We start from the raw sequence: 16,421 nt of genomic DNA, 5'->3' as shown, positions 1-16,421 counted from the left end.
GTTCAAGCGATTTCTCCTGCCTCAGCCTCCTAAGTAGCTGGGATTACAGGCATGACCCACCACACCTGGCTTTTTTTTTTTTTTTTTTTTGAAATGGAGTCTCATTCTATCACCCAGACTGGAGTGCAATGGTGCAATCTCGGCTCACTGCAACCTCTGCCTCCCAGGTTCAAGCAATTCTCCTGCCTCGGCCTCCAGAGTAGCTGGGATTACAGGCACCTGCTACTACGCCAGCTAATTTTTGTATTTTTAGTAGAGAATGGGTTTCACCATGTTGGCCAGGTTAGTCTCGATCTCCTGGGCTAAACCGATCCTCCCATCTCAGCCTCTCAAAGTGCTAGGACTACAGTCATGAGTCACCATGCCTGGTCTTCCCTACATTTTTATTTGTTAGTGTAAACAAAGGCCACTCTGGGCATGGCTCTGAACCATGAGGCCTAGACTCCAATCCTGACCACTCAGGGGGTGTGAGACCCTGGGCAGTGGGACCCTAGCTACTCTGTGCCTCAGTTTCCCCATCTGGAAAATGGGAGCCATCGCACCCCTCCACCTTGGGGCCTGTGGTGTGGACTGAAGGTGGGATCCCTGTGAAGCGTGACCGTAGCAGCACCTGCCTGTGGACACTGGATTCATTTCATCATTGCAACCTAATTGAAGATTTTGAGAAAAGAAACTTGTCCTCACTCCAAGAAAGAGAAAATCTCAAATAAGGGTGCCAACTAGGTCTTTCATCTGTCCACAAACTTCCCAACAGCATCTCACCTGCCTCCGAGGACCCCAGCCTGTCACATGTGCCCAGGGATGGTTTTTCTTCCCAGGCTGCCCACTTATGGTTCTCAGCTCAACTGTCGCCTCTCCCTGGAAGCCCTCGGTGATTTCTCCCCACCTGAGTTGGGTCAGGGACCTCCTCCCGGCCTGTGTGACCCCGGCAACAGCCCTGATTACCCTTCTTGGTGATGTATCTGTCTCATTCTGTGAAGGCAGGGACTGAACCAGTGACAGATATTCGGTATTACCACCCCCTTGCCCAGCCCCAGCAGGCACCTTGATGACCAGGAAGATGTCAGGTGACGGGTAGGTCACGGAGAAGATGGCAGAGCGGGCCAAGGTGGAGATGGCAGGGTGGGTGCCATGAGCCCGAAGCAGCCCCTTTATGGAGTCCGAGTTCAGGTCGAAGTAGAAGTTCTCTGAGATCTGGGGACACCAGAGGCAGCTGGGCCACTACCTCTGGGAAGCCCACAGCCCCCCAACAAGGAGGAGGAAGAGGAGGAAAGAGAAAAAAGGGGCTCCTACCTTCTTTTTCTCCCGCACGTCATACAGAGCCAAGATTCCAAAGATGGGCTCAATTTCAATCTCAAACCTACAAGTAAATGGGAGGGAGGGGGCTCTCCTGAATACTTCCCGCCGTCCACACACCCCACTCCCTCTTGGGGCCCAAGGTGGGGGGCATCTGACTCCCACTGGGCCACATGGAACCGACACTTAAGGGCTTGCAGAAAAGGTACATCTCATTTTGCAAAAGGGGAAACTGAGGTGCTAAAGTTTTTTTGTTTTTGTTTTTTTTGAGACAGAGTCTTGCTCTTTTGCCCAGGCTGGAGTGCAGTGGTGCGATCTTGGCTCACTGCAACCTCTGCCTCTTGGGTTTAAGCAATTCTCTTGCTTCAGCCTCCTAAGTAGCTGGGACTACAGGCACGTGCCACCACGCCTGGCTAATTTTCTTTTTGTTTTTTCTTTTTTGAGATGGAGTATTGCTGTGTCACCCAGGCTGGAGGGCAGTGGTGTGATCTCAGCTCACTGCAAGCTCTGCCTCCTGGGTTCACGCCATTCTCCTGCCTCAGCCTCCCGAGTAGCTGGGACTACAGGTGCCCACCACTGCGCCCGGCTAATTTGTTGTGTTTTTAGTAGAGACGGGGTTTCACTGTGGTCTCGATCTCCTGACCTCATGATCCGTCCACCTCGGCCTCCCAAAGTGCTGGGATTATAGGTGTGAGCCACTGCGCCCAGCCAATTTTTTGTGTTTTTAGTAGAGACGGGGTTTCATTGTGCTGGCCAGGCTTGTCTCGATCTCCTGACCTCGTGATCCGCCCATCTTGGACTCCCAAAGTGCTGGGATTACAGGCGTGAGCCACCGTGCCCGGCCGTCACTGAAAATTTTTTTCCCCCTTCCTACACCCTCAGTAAGTAACTCACACAGAGTTCCTCCTCCCTGCAACCACAGCCCTTTTTCCGTTGGCATGGGGGCATTTTGGGGCTCAACAATCCCCACATCTTGAAATTCTCAACTTCTGGGCTTCCCCGTCTCTCCTTTCTAGGGTGTCATCTGCCACCACTGTCACGCTGCACGGAGTTCCCATCTCGCTCACCTGAATGACCACCATAAGTCCTTCCCTGTCTTAGTCCACCTTGCTGGCCTCCGCTCACCACGCAAGTCCAAACTGAAACACTGAGCACTCCCCGTTACATCCCTTCCATCCTCTCTATTCAGCCAGCTCCTCTTCCTCACTGAGTCTCCATGTACACGTCCCTCTGCAAGGGAAGCTGTCCCAGATACACGCTCCTACCCCTCAAGCTGGGTCAGGAGCCTCCTCCAGGACTCTAGGCATTTTCAGTGTCACTTATCCCGGCTCTGTGTGGTCATTACATGGTTATGTGTCCTGTATACAGTAGGGACTTCATAAATGGTTTTTTTGTTTGTTTTTTGAGGCTGGAGCGCAATGGCATAATCTCAGCTCACTGCAGCTTCCACCCTCCGGCTCAAGTGATTCTCCTGCCTCAGCCTCCTGAGTAGCAGGGATTACAGGTGCCTGCCACCACATCTGTTTTGTTTTTTTTTTAGTAGAGATGGTGTTTTGCCATGTTGGCCAGGCTAGTCTCAAACTCCTGGGCTCAGGTGATCCGCCCGCCTCGCTTCCCAAAGTATTAGGATTACAGGTGGGAGCCACTGCGCCCGGCCAATAAGTGTTTGTTGAATGACTGGATGAGCTCACAGAGCCAGTTCCCAATCCTTGTGTTCAGGGCAGGAGGCCCAACCAGGCCTCAGGCCAGAATAGAGCCTCCCTTTCCTGCCCTGATCCAGGCAGGAACTCGGGGTGGGGAGAGGCAGGGCCAGGCTCAGGTCCAAGTCCACATCCTGTTCAACTCTGTTCCCACGCACTTCTGCTGCTCCCTGGGGGCTGGTGTGGAGGGGGCTGAGAGCCAGGCCCAGGGTCACTAGCACCCGCCCCAAAGCCTCCCAGCCAAACCCTGGATCCCCGCAGCAGGGCTGGCAAGCGCCAGACTCCAGCCTCACAAGTTGTATGGTTTTGGCACCATGATGTTACCACTCTGTGCCTCAGTTTCCCCACCTTTGCCCACTTCATGAGGTTGTGGTGAAGATTAGATGGGTTCATATACATGAAAGGCTGAGAACTGATCCTGGCATACAACTGGCACTTAAGAATTGGCGACTTGGGATAACGAAAAAGGAAGTCTTACTTCCCCCATAAAAGCCCATAGGTGGCCACATAGGTGACAGGGCCGCACACGGTAATGGCACTGCTCATGTAGTGTGTACCCCACCGGAACCCATGCAGTCATTTCACGCATTTAAGAAGAGGGACACATCGGTACACTCACTTAAGTGACAGACACTTGACCAAGATCCTCTGTCCAAAGTGCTCGCGGGGTGGCTCTGGGCGGCTACAGCGTTCCACGGCTTCGTCCTGCCAAGAGTCGGGGGCAGGAGCTGCGGGGGAGCAGCTAGGACATCCTCCAGGAAGGGTCGGGGGCAGGAGCTGCGGGGGAGCAGCTAGGACATCCTCCAGGAAGGGTCTGGAATGCCCAGCTTCAGACCAGCTCTACCCGAGCCTGACTAACCGTCTTTCCGTCCCTGCCTCTGAGCCTTTACACATGCCGTTCCCCTGCCTGGAATGCCCGTCTTCTCCCACTCCTCCTTGTCTGGCTAATGTCTGCTCACTGTTCATATATACTTCTGCTATATAGAGGTATATAGTAGGTGTCCATGTATAGAAGGTTTTTTTTTTTTTGAGATGGAGCCTCACTCTGTTGCCCATGCTGGAGTGCAGTGGTGTGATCTTGGCTCACTGCAACCTCTGCCTTCCAGGTTCATGTGATTCTCCTGCCTCAGCCTCTGGAGTAGCTGGGATTGCAGCTTACCAACCCTTCCTCCAGGAAGTCCTCCCTGATCCCTGAGGCCTGGGCAGGCACCTCTTCAGGTGCCCACAATGTCCTGGTGTAAGGAGCCATGGTGGCTGGGACACTGAGGACCGTGTGAGGGACAATTACCAGCACCTCATCATGGCACTGCTCTGTCTGGGTTATAAGTTCCTAGTAGAGAGGTCTCTCCTCCACCAGTGAACTCTGAAGGCAGGGACTGGGTCTCTCTATTCATGGCTATATCCCCAATGCCAACAATACAGTGGGTACCCAAACATGTTAGTCAAATTATTATAGAGGTATACAATAGGTACCTACTAAAAGTTGGTTGGATGAACATAAGCATACACAGAAAGCACCCAATAAATGCTGATTGGAGAAATAGGGATATATACCCAATAAGGCACCCAATAAGTACTGATTGAATAAATATGGGTGTATATAGTAAGCACTCAATAAATGGCTAAATACAAACAGGAGTATATACTAGGTACCAAATAAATGTTGGTTGGATAAAAATAGGCATATGTGGTAGGTGTTCAATAAATATTGGTTGATTAAATAGAGAACTATACAGTAGGCATTCATGTATTGAATAAATATAGGGATATACAGTTGGTACCCAATACATGCTTGTTGGATAAATAATTTTTAAAAATTTATTTTCTGGCCAGGTGCAGTGGCTCACGCCTGTAATCCCAGTACTCTGGGAGGCTGAGGCGGGTGGATCACAAGGTCAGGAGTTTGAGACCAGCCTGGCCAACATGTTGAAACCCCATCTCTACCAAAAATACAAAAATTAGCCGGGCATGGTGGCACATGCCTGTAGTCCCAGCTACTCAGGAGGCTGAAGCAGAAGAATCGCTTGAATCCAGGAGGTGGATGTTGCAGTGAGCTGAGATCGTGCCATTGCACTCCAGCCTGGCGACAGAGTGAGACTCATCTCAAAAAAAAAAAAAAAAAATTTATTTTATATATTTTTTTACCTTTCCTATGGTGTTGATGGTTGGATAAATATAGGAGTATATAGTAGGTGTCTACATATAAAAGCTATTGAATAAACATAGGAGATACAGTAGGTGCCCACTAAATGCTGGTTAGCTAACTATAAAGGTATATAGTAGGTGTCCATATACAGAAGCTATCTTTTTTTTTTTTTGAGTCTCGCTCTGTTGCCCAGGCTGGAATGCAGTGGTAAGATCTTGGCTCACTGCAACCTCTGCCTCCCAGGTTCAAGTGATTCTCCTGCCTCAGCCTCCAGAGTAGCTGGGATTACAGGCGCCCACTACCATGCCCGGTTAATTTTTGTATTTTTAGTAGAGATGAGGTTTCACCATGTTGGTCAGGCTGGTCTTGAACTCCTGACCTCAGGTGATCCACCCGCCTCAGCCTCCCAAAGTGCTGGCATTACAGGTGTGAGCCACCACGCCCAGCCAGAAGCTACTTTTTTTGTTTTTGTTTTTATTTTTTTTGAGACAGAGTTTTGCTCTGTTGTCCAGGCTGGAGTGCAGTGACGGTGATCTCGGCTCACTGCAGTCTTTGCCTCCCGGGTTCTGGCGATTCTCATGCCTCAGCCTCCTGAGTAGCTGGGATTACAGGCACCTGCCACCATGCCTGGCTAACTTTTGTATTTTTAGTAGAGACGGGGTTTCGCCATGTTGACTGGTCTTGAACTCCTGGCCTCAAGTGATCTGCCCACCTTGGCCTCCCAAAGTGCTGGGATTACAGGCCTGAGCCACCATGCCTGGCCTAGAAGCTACTGAATAAGCATAGGGTATACAGTAGGCACCCAATACATGCTGGTTGGATAAATATAAGGGTATATAGTAGGTGTTCACATATAGAAGCTATTTAATAAACATAGGATATACAGTAGGTGTCCACTAAATGCTGGTTAGCTAACTATCAAGGTATATAGTAGGTGTCCATCTATAAAAGCTATTGAATAAACATGAAGTATACAATAGGCACCCAGTAAATGCTGGTTGGCTGATATCTGGGAAGGGGCACCCACCTCGTCAGGCGCCGGGTAGAGGGTAAGCAGGGCCGGGGGCCGGTGCTGCCGTCGGAGGCTTTCATTGCGCCGGTCCACATCTTCTGGGGCCACCCGCTCTAGCAGCGAGGGCAGCAGTGAGTCAGCTGCCAGGTTCCTCAGGTCAAAGATGCTAGAGGCACCACTGCTTCGAGGGGTGTCTTCCGGGGAGCCTGAGCCACGCTGGGAGTCATTCTGCCAGTGGACAATGCACAAGCACTGAGTGCCAGCTGTATACACCCTCACCACACTCTGGTGAGAGTGTCCTCAAACTCATTCTAGAGATGGGGAAATTGAGGGTCAGGGGCTGAGGGTCATCACTCTAAGGATCATCTGGGGGTTTTGCCTACCCTCTTTCCAGAAACTTCTGTCTGGAGAGCCTCCCAATTTTTACCATTGGTGGGGGAGGCTACTCCTTATCCCACATTTGGGGCTTCAGGTGATTCTTATCTGGCCAGTCAGAACACATCCACACACCCTAGGGACTGGCTCCAAGGACCTGGGCTGGGCCAATGAGAGCCTTCCCTGGGACTTTGTTCACTGTTGCCAGGGAAGCAGAGAGTTCTTCCTGACCTTCCTGCACTGGATCAAATCTCAGCTCAGCTCTGTGACACTGGGTCTCTGACCCCCAACTCTAAGGGCCTGTTTCCCTATGTACATCTAAACATAATAACAAAATTAGCTGGCATGGTGGCCCATGCCTGTAATCCCAGCAACCCGGGAGGCTGAGGTGGGAGGATCGCTTGAACCTGGGAGGTGGAGGTTGCAATAAGCTGAGATCGTGCTACTGTACTCCAGCCTGTGTGACAGAGTGAGACTCCATCTCAAAATACTTACTTAATTAAAATAATAATAATAATGAAAACAACAATAATCTTTGGAATAATTACGGTTGGTATACAGTAAGTGCCCAGTAAATGTTGACTGACAAAATATAGGCTCAAGGCCTCTAAGAACCTCGCTGTGCCTCAGTTTCCTTACCTGGATGTAATGGCTGCCCTGACTCCTAGGATGAAAGGAGAGGACACATATAAAGCCTTTAGTATACCCTAAGCACTCAATAAATGTTTATAATTATGACCCCTAACTTTTTACTCATGGGGACTGATGCAATTCCTTTTGAGCTCAAGACTGTTTGGGTCATTTCCTGTCACATGTGACCAAAACCTGAGACTGGAGCCTCCACACATACCCCTTCAGTGACCCCAGCCAGGGAATTCCTCACCGAGTCCTCAGGGCCGGACCTCTCGTCTCCAGAAGCATCCTGCTCAAAGACCTGGCGGGGGAGGCCCTTCTGTCGCTCTCGCTGTGTCTCCGTGGTGATGGGGCTGTATGCTGCACTCAGGTACTGATACCTAGCAGGAAACAGGGCTGGGCAGGTAGGGAGGGCTGAGGCCCCCCAGGGGCTCCCCAGTGTGTTCCGACACACCTACTCGGCACCTACAAAGCCACCCTCCTCGTGCTCCACCTGACAAGTTTGCCTGCTCTTGCAGGGACAATGGGCAGATATGCAGTAGGACTGGCTGCAGACATCAGCTCAGCCCTTTTGGGTTCCAAACCCCCTGAGCTGCCCTCAAGTCAGACTCACCTTCTGTGGACGATGACCCAGTCCTCGATATACATCTCCACCGCGGCCCTCACCTGAGCATCCAGTTTTCTGCAGCAAAAGAAGATCAGGGTAAACAGAGGCAGGGTCTCTGCAGATCCTTCTGCTAGCCTGTAAGGTTAGCACTGTCCTGCCTATTCCAGACAAGGGGAGACGGAGGCTCAGAGAAAAAGCATGGCTTGCAAGGTCACGGCCCAGCCAGGTGCTGAACTCGGGCGGTTGATGTGGACGGCAGAGACAGAGTGGAATCACAGGCAGAGAGGGTGTGGGGCTACCCACTCATCCTTAGGGATCCCGGGCTCTGTGGTCCGGCATTCCCGGGGCTGCAGCAGCAGCTCCAAGTCATCAGCTGGGAATTCGACCAGGTCCCTGAGGGGCCCGGGCTCAGCGTCTGGTGGCCGGCTCAGAAGTACATCCTCAAAGTCTAGGGGCTCGACAACTTCCGTCAGCGGGACCTGGATTGGAGCAAAGTGGCTGTGATCGCACTGCCCTGGAGGCTGAGAGTGGAGGCATGAGGCAGGGGTGGGTGCGTGCTGGCTTCAAACTCAAATAGGAGGGCCGTGGGAGCCATGGAGGGTGTTGGAGCTACGGAGGAGCCACAGAGGATGGTGACCTCAGACTCTCCACCCCCACCTCAGCATTCCCTGCCCTGCCCCTCCCTCCAGGGGCTCAGGAAGGAAATCACACCCCATCCCTGGAAGGGCAGAAACTAACAGTGGAAGGAAAGAAATGTTGACAGAGGCCAGGCAAGACACAATTCCTAAATCCCCTCCCAACCCTCTGGGCAACATGGCCCCACCCCTCTCAGGCGAAAGCCACTCCCCTCCCCAACTTCCCTCCTCCATCCCCATCTGGGTGGTCCAGGTGGCTGGAGGTGGGGGACATCAGCGGGGAGCCACTCCCCCCGACAACCCACAGGGTGACAAGCAGCTGCAGGGAGAGTGGCCACAGGAATTGGCGACAGCACTAGGACCAGGACAGGGACTCCCTCCCCTGACACTGCTGGGTGTCTCTCGGTTTCCCCACAGGACAGGCCACAGGAGGGAGGGGGTGGGATGGAACCTAGGCCAAGGAAGCCGCTACCTCTGTCTGAGAGAAGGCAGGGGGCTGGGGTGGATCCCCAAATACTTACCCCCAGGGAGCTGCTGCAGCGCCTGCTGGAGCTGGGGGAGCCACTGCGTTCGCGGGACACCTGCTTCCGCACCTCTGCGGCCACCGTCCTGGAAAGACAGGGAGGGGGCCATTGGGGACAGGAAAACTCAGGAAGTGGGGCCGACAGATTCCTGCTATGAGGAAAATTCAAATTGTGGAATGGAATAAATAGGCCAAGGGCCAAGAGAACCAGGAGTGCTGAGGCTTTCAGAGGCCCCAGCTCCCCAGTTCCCCCAACCTCGTCCCCATCAAGCACAGATCAGGAGAGGGGAATGCTGCCATCAGTGGGGTTTAAAGCCATCACGGACTCTCCTTCCCCTCCCAGCTGTGGCCTTCCAGGTCTGGAGGGAGGCCCACGGGTCCCTGGCCTCTGCTCCCTCATCTGGGGGACCTCTGTCCACCCTGCTGTTCCCCAATACACCCAGCTCTGCCCCGGGACCCCATCCAGAACATACATCCCTTCCCATCCTTGCTTTGGGGCCTGGATAAGTCATTTCCATCTCTGAGCCTCAGTTTACCCATCTGCAGCTGATGCCCTGACTTCACAGGGCTGCTGGGGAGAGCGGAGCCTGGGGCCTGGCCTGAAGTCACAGAGATCCTGAGATGAGGCCATTGTGTCAGAGGTCAACCTGGCCTGGGGGGCCCAGAACTGGGAGGCCTTTTAAGTAACCACGTGCCACCAAGGTGGGCCCTGGGGCCTTCCTGGGCCACCTGGATCTGAGCAGGCCTTCAAAATCAGGGAGGACGGCCGGGTGTGGTGGTTCACACCTGTAATCCCAGCACTTTGAGAGGCTGAGGCGGGCGGATCGCCTGAGGTCAGAAGTTCAAGACGGGCCTGGCCAACAGGGGAAACCCCTCTCTACTAAAATACAAAATTAGCTGGAAGCCTATAGTCCCAGCTAATACTCGGGAGGCTGAGGCAGGATAATCGCTTGAACCCGGGAGGCGCAGGTTGCAGTGAGCCGAGATTGCGCCACTGTACCCCAACCTGGGCGACAGAGCAAGACTTTGTCTCAAAAATAAAAAAAAAAATCAAGGAGGATGGGGGTAAAGGGGCAAGACTGGCAGTAGAGGGGACTCTGCAGGAATGTGGAGCAGAACCAATGGGCACAGGGATGGCTCAGGCCTTCAATTCCTCTGGCTGAGCTCAGGAGGGGACGAGAGAGAGCCATGCAGTTACCCGGGGGTAGAGGGTGCCTGGCAGGGGGCATAGCAGGTGCAAAGGACCTGAGACTGAGCTTCATGCTTTGAGTGTGGAGACTCCCGTTCCCTGGGGTCTCTGTGAAGGCAGGAGCTAGGGCTGTGTGTCCCCCAAAGAGGGCCTTGCACATACTAGGCACTCACTCCATTTTTTTTTTTTTTTTTTTTTGAGACGGAGTCTCGCTCTGTCGCCCAGGCTGGAGTGCAGTGGCACAATCTTGGCTCACCGCAAGCTCCGCCTTCCGGGTTCACGCCATTCTCCTGCCTCAGCCTCCTGAGTAGCTGGGATTACAGGCACCCACCACCAGGCCCGGCTAATGTTTTGTATTTTTAGTAGAGATGGGGTTCCATCATGTTAGCCAGGATGGTCTCGATCTCCTGACCTCATGATATGCCCATCTTGGCCTCCCAAAGTGCTGGGATTACAGGCATGAGTCGCCGCACCTGGCCAGTAAATTTTTATAATAAAAAGTTGTGCTCAGCCAGGCACAGTGGCTCACACTGCTAATCCCAAATTCTCTGGGAGGCTGAAGCAGGAGGATCACTTGAGGCCAGGAGTTCAAGACCAGCCTGGGCATGCCACTGAGTAAACTGAACCCTGAACAACAAAAAGTAAATACACGTGGCTGGGCGCGGTGGCTCAAGCCTGTAATCCCAGCACTTTGGGAGGCCAAGACGGGCGGATCACGAGGTCGGGAGATCGAGACCATCCTGGCTAACACAGTGAAACCCTGTCTCTACTAAAAAATACAAAAAACTAACCGGGCGTGGTGGCGGGCGCCTGTAGTCCCAGCTACTCGGGAGGCTGAGGCAGGAGAATGGCGTGAACCTGGGAGGCGGAGCTTGCAGTGAGCCGAGATCGCGCCACTGTACTCCAGCCTGGGTGACAGAGTGAGACTCCATCTCAAAAAAAAAAAAAAAAAAAAAAAAGTAAATACACGTATCTCTCAGCCACTCACAGACCTAGCGCTCACCAAAGAGCTGGGTTATCAACAAGCCTCCCCAGGTGGGGACAAAGTTGTAGGGAGACCCCATTTCTACAAAAAATTTAAAAATTAGCTACTCAGGAGGCTGAGGCAGGAGGATCACTTGAGCCTGGGAGGTAGAGGCTGCAGTGAGCTATGATTGTTGTGCCACTGGACTCCAGCCTGAATGACAGAGCAAGACCCTGTCTCAAAACAAAACAAAAAATTTAACCGGGTGTGGTGGCTCACGCCTGTAATCCCAGCTCTTTGGGAGGCCGAGGTGGGTGGATCACTTGAGGTTAGTCATTTGAGATCAGCCTGGCCAACATGGTGAAACCCCATCTCTACTAAAAATACAAAAGTTAGCTGGATGTGGTGGCACGCACCTGTAATCCCAGCTACTTGGGTGGCTGAGGCATAAGAATCACTCGAATCCAGGAGGTGGAGGTTGCAGTGAGCCAAGATTGCACCACTACATTCCAGCCTGGGCAACGGAGTGAGGCTCTGCCCCAAAAAAGGAAAAAAAAAATCATATGGGTCAAAACCAAAACTTGATCATGACCTTCATACAACGTGGAGGTCTCTAGTTTGAGACCCCGGTTGCCCTCCTCCATCCCCATATTCAATCCATTTTTATTCTTAACAGTCTTGGATTCTTGCTTCTACTGACTGGGGGGTTGAGAAAGGCACTTGTGGGGCATTCAAAGGATGTGAAAAATTAGGGCTTTTGTCTTGAAATTCCCGAAGTCGGGCTGCTGCCTCCAGAACCCTGGGCATACAGGGGCTGGGGGATAATTTACAAAAGATGCTGAGACAGGGGACAGAGCTGTACCCTGGTCCCAGCTGTTCTGCAGCTGCTGCTCCAGAGGAGGGAGAGGGGAGGAAGGACGGCTGGGCCTCCAGCTTCATTTTCCCCTTGGCCTTGGAGAGAGGCCCCTGCAGTGGGAAAACGCCGGGCCTGCACCACCACGGCCACAGAGCCAGCTGACTGCATCACAGGACTCTGCACGAAGCCGTTGAGCATGGATGAGTGACCATCAATCTCTCAGCCTCAGGGCTCCGGCCACTGCCCACCTTCTCGAGCTGTTCTGAGTGTAAGGCTTTGCACAAAGTAAGTGGTCAATTAGGGCTTGCTGCCACCAGGTAGTCCTCAAAGACAATCCTAGGCAGCTGGAATTCCCAACCCTGTCTTGTTTTTGTTTTTATTTTTTTAAATTTATTTATTTATCTGAGACAGAGTTTTGCTCTTATTGTCCAGGCTGAAGTGCAGTGGCGTGATCTCGGCTCCACCTCCTGGGTTCAAGCGATTCTCCTGCCTCAGCCTCCTGAGTAGCTGGGATTAGGGGCGCTTGCCACCATGTCTGGCTAATTTTTTGTATTTTTAGTAGAGATGGGGTTTCACCATCTTGGCCAGGCTGGTCTCGAACTCCTGACCTCTGGTGATCCACCCGCCTCAGCCTCCCAAAGTCCTGGAATTATAGGCGTGAGCCACTGTGTCCAGCCTGTTTTTGTTTTTTTTGTGTGTGTGTGTTTTTGAGACAGGTCTTACTGTCGCCCAGGCTGGAGTGCAGTGGTGCAATCACGGCTCACTGCAGCCTCAACCTCCTGTGTTCAAGCAATCCTCCAGCCTCAGCCTCCTGAATAGCTGGGACAACCGGTGCATACCACCATGCTTGGCTAATTAAATTTTTTTTTTTTTTTTTTTTGTAGAAATGGGGTCTCACTATGTTGCCTAGGCTGGTCTCAAACTCCTGACTTCCCATGATCTTCCTGCCTCAGTCTCCCAAAGTGCTGGGATTACAGGTGTGAACCACTGTGCCCGGCCTCTGACCCTGTTTTTACACCAAGGTGAGATATAGATGACAACCATGAGAGTCAGGCATGGTGGCTCGCACTTGTAATCCTAGTGCTTTGGGAGGCCAAGGCGGGAGGATCGCTTGAGCTCAGGAGTTTGAGGCTGCAGAGATTGCACCAGTGCATTCCAGCCTGGGCTACAGAGACACTGTCTCTTACAAAAAAAAAAGGTGGGCACCGTGGCTTATGCCTGTAATCCCAGCACTTTGGGAGGCCGAGGCGGGCAGATCATCTGAGGTAAGGAGTTCGAGACCAGCCTGGCCAACATGGTGAAATCCCGTCTCTACTAAAAATACAAAAATTAGCGAGGCATGGTGGCACATGCTGGTAATCCTAGCTACTCGAGAGGCTAAGGCAAAAGAATCACTTGAACCCAGGAGGTAGAGGTTGCAGTGAGCCAAGATTGCTCCACTGTACTCTAGCCTAGGCAACAGAATGAGATTCTGTCTAAAAAAAAAAAAAAAAAAAATCCATCTATAAGCCAGGTGTGGTGGTTCATGTCTACATTCCCAGCATTTTGGGAGGCTGAGATGGGAGGATCACATGAGGCCAGGAGTTCAAGACCAGCTTGGGCAACATAGCGAGACCCCATTTCTAATAAACACAAATGTATACACACACACACACACACACACACACATACACACAGAAAAAATCATCTGTGATTATTAAGCAAGGTTGAAAATATGCCAATCCAGCAATTCCACTCCAAGGTGTAGATACTCAGAAGGAAACACATGGCCAAGAATGTTGACACCTCTGATCATGACAGCTCCAAAGTGAAACTCACATGTTCACTGACCAAAGATGGGGAAATAAATGCCTGAGGCAGGGGAATACTACTCAGCAATGAAAAAGTATTGCAGGCAATGGCCCAGTTGAGCCTTCCTGACATGATGCTGAGTGAACAAAGTTGGGCATGTGGATGCAACATCCCATGATTTAGTTTATATGACAACCTAAAACAGTCCAGATCAGGTAGGGCTGCTGGCATGGGGGAGGGAGCCAGGAAGGTGGAGATGGTCCCCATAGGAAATTGACCAAGTGGCCATTTCCCTGCCCTTTCCTTTCTAATTATTCTTTGAAATTTCCACTTTTCTTTCTCTCTCCCTCTCTTTTTATTTATTTTTTTTCTTTTCTTGAGATGGAGTCTCTGTTGTCCAAGCTGGAGTGCAGTAGCACGATCTCAGCTCACTGCAACCTCCACATCCCAGATTCAAGCGATTCTCCTGCCTCAGCCTCCCGAGTAGCTGGGATTACAGGCACCCACCACCACGCCCAGCTATTTTGGACATACAGACCAAATTTTGGACATACAGACCAAAATGCAAAGAAACAGACAGCAGGCTGGGCGCAATGGCTCATGCCTGTAATCCCAGCATTTGGGAGGCTGAGGCAGGAGCATCACTTGAGCCCAGGAGTTTGAGGCCAGCCTGGGCAAGATATTGAGATCCCATTTCTACAAAAGGTTAAAAAGCCGAGTGTTGCGGCATACACCTGTAGTCCCAGTTGCTTGGGAGGCTGAGGCAGGAGGATCACTTGAGCCTGGGAGGTTGAGGTTGCAGTGAGCCAAGGTATCATCACTGCACTCCAGCCTGGATGACAGCCTGTATTAAAAAAAAAAAAAAAAAAGCCTGGGCGCAGTGGCTCACACCTGTAATCCCAGCACTTTGGGAGGTGGGCAGATCACCTGAGGTCAGGAGTTTGTGACCAGCCTGGCCAACATGGTGAAACAACCTCTCTACTAAAAATTCAAAAATTAGCTGGGTGTAGTGGCAGGCGCCTGTAATCCTAGCTACTTACGAAGCTGAGACACAAGAATCACTTGAACCCGGGAGGCAGAGTTTGCAGTGAGCTGAGATTGTGCCACTGCACTCCAGCCTGGGTGACAGAGCAAGACTCTGTCTCAAAAAAAAAAAAAAAAAAAGAAAAGAAAAGAAAAGGAAAAGAAAAAGAAACAGACAGCCATAATATTTGCATCCTCAAAGACGCCAAAGGTCTAAGACAGAATGCCAATTTACAGACAAAGATAATGATAGAACATAAAAATTGCCCAGCCATTATGCCTCAGCCACCAGGTCTCTTCCCTCCTCTGCTGAGAACTCCCCATGGCTCCCACCTCACTTGGGGTCAAAAGTCAAAGTCCCTTGCACAGCCCACAAGACCCTGTACATTCTACTACTACTGTCCCCCTCCAGCTCTCTGTTCCTGCCTCAGGGCCTTTGCACAAACCCTTCCCACTCTTCCCCCACAAACAGGTGTGGATCCCTCCCTCATTTCCTTGAGGTTTTTACTCAAAGGCACCTGCTCATCCAGGCCTTCCTGACCCACCTCCTGCATCTCAAGCAGCCCCCACCCACCCATCCCCTTCCCTGTCTTCTTGTCCCCACAGCACTTGTCACTGACAGGTAATCTACTTGATCAGGCTTCTGGTCTCTCTCTGCTACTATATCCCAAGAGGGGGATCTTTTATCTCCAGAAGACCAGGGCCCAACCCACAGGGCAGCTCTTTCACCTGGGGGCAGACAGGACAGGTCCCCAGCGGAGAGGATACCTTAGTTTCTGAACGCACCCTTGTCGCAAAGACCCGCCCCGCCAACTGGGGGCGAGGCTTTTCAGCCCCAGAGAGTCTGATATCCCCCTCCCAGGCTGGGACTCTCACAATCCCCAGTGGCCACGGAAATGGATCCCTCAGCGCCTGGGGCCTGTCCCCTCCCCCGTCTGCCCACCAGCTGGTTCTGTCCCCAGCCCCCACTCCCTCCATTCAATCACCCATCCATCCCCAGTGCGGTCCAGCCCGTGCTGGGAGAGCCTGAAGCAGAAGGTGGGGGAGCGCCCACAGCTGTCCCCTTTCCCCCCCGACAGCTGGGCACCGGACCCTGGAGGGGGAAGGGCACGGGAAACTCCTCGAGGGGTTTCAAACGCCACCAAGGAGCCCATCTCTGTCCCCAAATCTCTGAGCCTGGAGCCTCCCTGCCCCAAACCAGGCACTGAGGAGGGAACAGAAAGTCCGCCCCACCCCGATCTCCGAGGGCGCGGGGACAGTGAGGGGCCAAGAGAGGCGGACGGGGCGCGCAGGGAGTTCAGGGGGCGCCCAGCACCCGCATCCCCGCGCCACCTCCTCCGCGAAGCCCTCCGGACACACCCCCGCGCGTCACGGAGGCAGAACTGCAGCCGCCATCGCGCTCCCAGCCCCGACGCAACTCCCATCTGGGACCCCCGGGACCCCGCGGGCCTCCCCGCCTACTCCCGCTCCCAGCCCCTGCCGGAGGAAGCGGGCGGGACGCGGGCCGAGGCGGAAAGGGGTTGAATTGGGGGCGCCCCGGCGGGGAGGGTCACACCGCCCCGGGGCGGGGCCGGGCCACGTGGGGGAGGTGGGAGGGGCCCCGCGGCCACGCTACCTGTTGATCTTGTGCGCGAAGGCGCGGCGCTCGGCGGCAGCCATGGTCCCCGCGTC

At 52.9% G+C, this 16,421-nt stretch overlaps 1 protein-coding gene across 5 annotated transcripts in view; it reads right to left on the bottom strand.

The window, feature by feature from the left end:
* DOCK6 (dedicator of cytokinesis 6) overlaps positions 1-16,415 on the bottom strand; it is a 63,427-nt gene extending 47,012 nt beyond the window's left edge. For all 5 annotated transcript variants that reach the window (XM_017869472.1, XM_017869475.1, XM_017869473.1 and 2 more), the window contains exons 1-9: positions 16,366-16,415; positions 8,926-9,013; positions 8,073-8,248; positions 7,776-7,844; positions 7,413-7,542; positions 6,170-6,382; positions 3,616-3,701; positions 1,294-1,360; positions 1,045-1,194 (exon numbers count right to left, since the gene is read on the bottom strand). In XM_017869472.1, coding sequence (XP_017724961.1) covers positions 1,045-1,194; positions 1,294-1,360; positions 3,616-3,701; positions 6,170-6,382; positions 7,413-7,542; positions 7,776-7,844; positions 8,073-8,248; positions 8,926-9,013; positions 16,366-16,409 — 1,023 coding nt within the window. In that variant the 5' untranslated portion in view covers positions 16,410-16,415. The remainder of the gene's footprint in view (positions 1-1,044; positions 1,195-1,293; positions 1,361-3,615; positions 3,702-6,169; positions 6,383-7,412; positions 7,543-7,775; positions 7,845-8,072; positions 8,249-8,925; positions 9,014-16,365) is intronic.
* Between the last annotated feature and the right edge of the window lie 6 nt (positions 16,416-16,421).

The sequence above is a fragment of the Rhinopithecus bieti genome, unplaced genomic scaffold (assembly GCF_001698545.2).
Source record: "Rhinopithecus bieti isolate Rb0 unplaced genomic scaffold, ASM169854v2 scaffold_5025, whole genome shotgun sequence".
NCBI lineage: Eukaryota > Metazoa > Chordata > Mammalia > Primates > Cercopithecidae > Rhinopithecus > Rhinopithecus bieti.
The sequence above is the reverse complement of the archived record's forward strand: the minus strand, read 5'-3'. Positions and strand labels throughout refer to the sequence as shown.